This window comes from Carlito syrichta, unplaced genomic scaffold (assembly GCF_000164805.1).
Source record: "Carlito syrichta isolate Samal-C Ts95f unplaced genomic scaffold, Tarsius_syrichta-2.0.1 Scaffold311768, whole genome shotgun sequence".
Taxonomy (NCBI): domain Eukaryota; kingdom Metazoa; phylum Chordata; class Mammalia; order Primates; family Tarsiidae; genus Carlito; species Carlito syrichta.
This window is the reverse complement of record NW_007255864.1, coordinates 56,101-56,828: the sequence shown is the minus strand read 5'-3', so window position 1 is coordinate 56,828 and position 728 is coordinate 56,101. Positions and strand designations below refer to the sequence as shown.

At 58.5% G+C, this 728-nt stretch overlaps 1 protein-coding gene across 3 annotated transcripts in view; it reads left to right on the top strand.

Moving 5' to 3' along the window:
- Window positions 1–6: 6 nt before the first annotated feature.
- The window catches only part of AMD1 (adenosylmethionine decarboxylase 1), a 23,179-nt gene continuing 22,457 nt past the window's right edge, over window positions 7–728 (top strand). For 2 of the 3 annotated variants that reach the window (XM_021718049.1, XM_021718050.1), the window contains exon 1: window positions 275–703. In XM_021718049.1, coding sequence (XP_021573724.1) covers window positions 594–703 — 110 coding nt within the window. In that variant the 5' untranslated portion in view covers window positions 275–593. Of the gene's footprint in view, window positions 202–274; window positions 704–728 lie in introns of those variants that run through there. The other variant, XM_008069025.2, reaches the window with a different exon arrangement.

Here is a 728-nt window from a genome sequence, read left to right as displayed (position 1 = left end):
GCTCTCCCCACCCTCTCTGCATTCGACCCCGGGTTTCCAGTCCCCAGCCGGACATCACAGCCCCGTCTCCCACTCGGGGGACAGCGATAGCCCTTTGCGCAGCGCAGTGGGCAGCTCCCCGCGCTCCCGCGGGCCCTCAGCCAGCCAGCCGCCTCTCGGCGGCGAGGGACTGACAGACGACGGCACCTATGGGCCGTGGGGGCGGGACGACGACGTCACTTCCTGGCATGTCGGGGTGCCGGGCTATATAAGGCCGGCGCTCACGCAGCGCCCTCGCTTACACAGTATGGCCGGCGACATTAGCTAGCGCTCGCTCTACTCTCTCTAACGGGGAAGCAGCGGACTACAAGAGACTGAACTGTATCTGCCTCTATTTCCAACAGACTCACGTTCAACTTTCGCTCACGAAAAGCCGGGGAAATTTTACTAGTCCTTTTTTTAAAAAAAAGTTAATATAAAATTATAGCAAAAAAAGGAACCTGAACTTTAGTAACACAGCTGGAACAATCCGCGGCGGCGGCGGCGGCGGCGGGAGAAGAGGTTTAATTTAGTTGATTTTCTGTGGTTGTTGGTTGCTCGCTAGTCTCACGGTGATGGAAGCTGCACATTTTTTCGAAGGGACCGAGAAGCTGCTGGAGGTTTGGTTCTCCCGGCAGCAGCCCGACGCGAACCAGGGGTCTGGGGATCTCCGCACCATCCCGAGGTGGGTCCCCGGCGTTCTCGCTGAC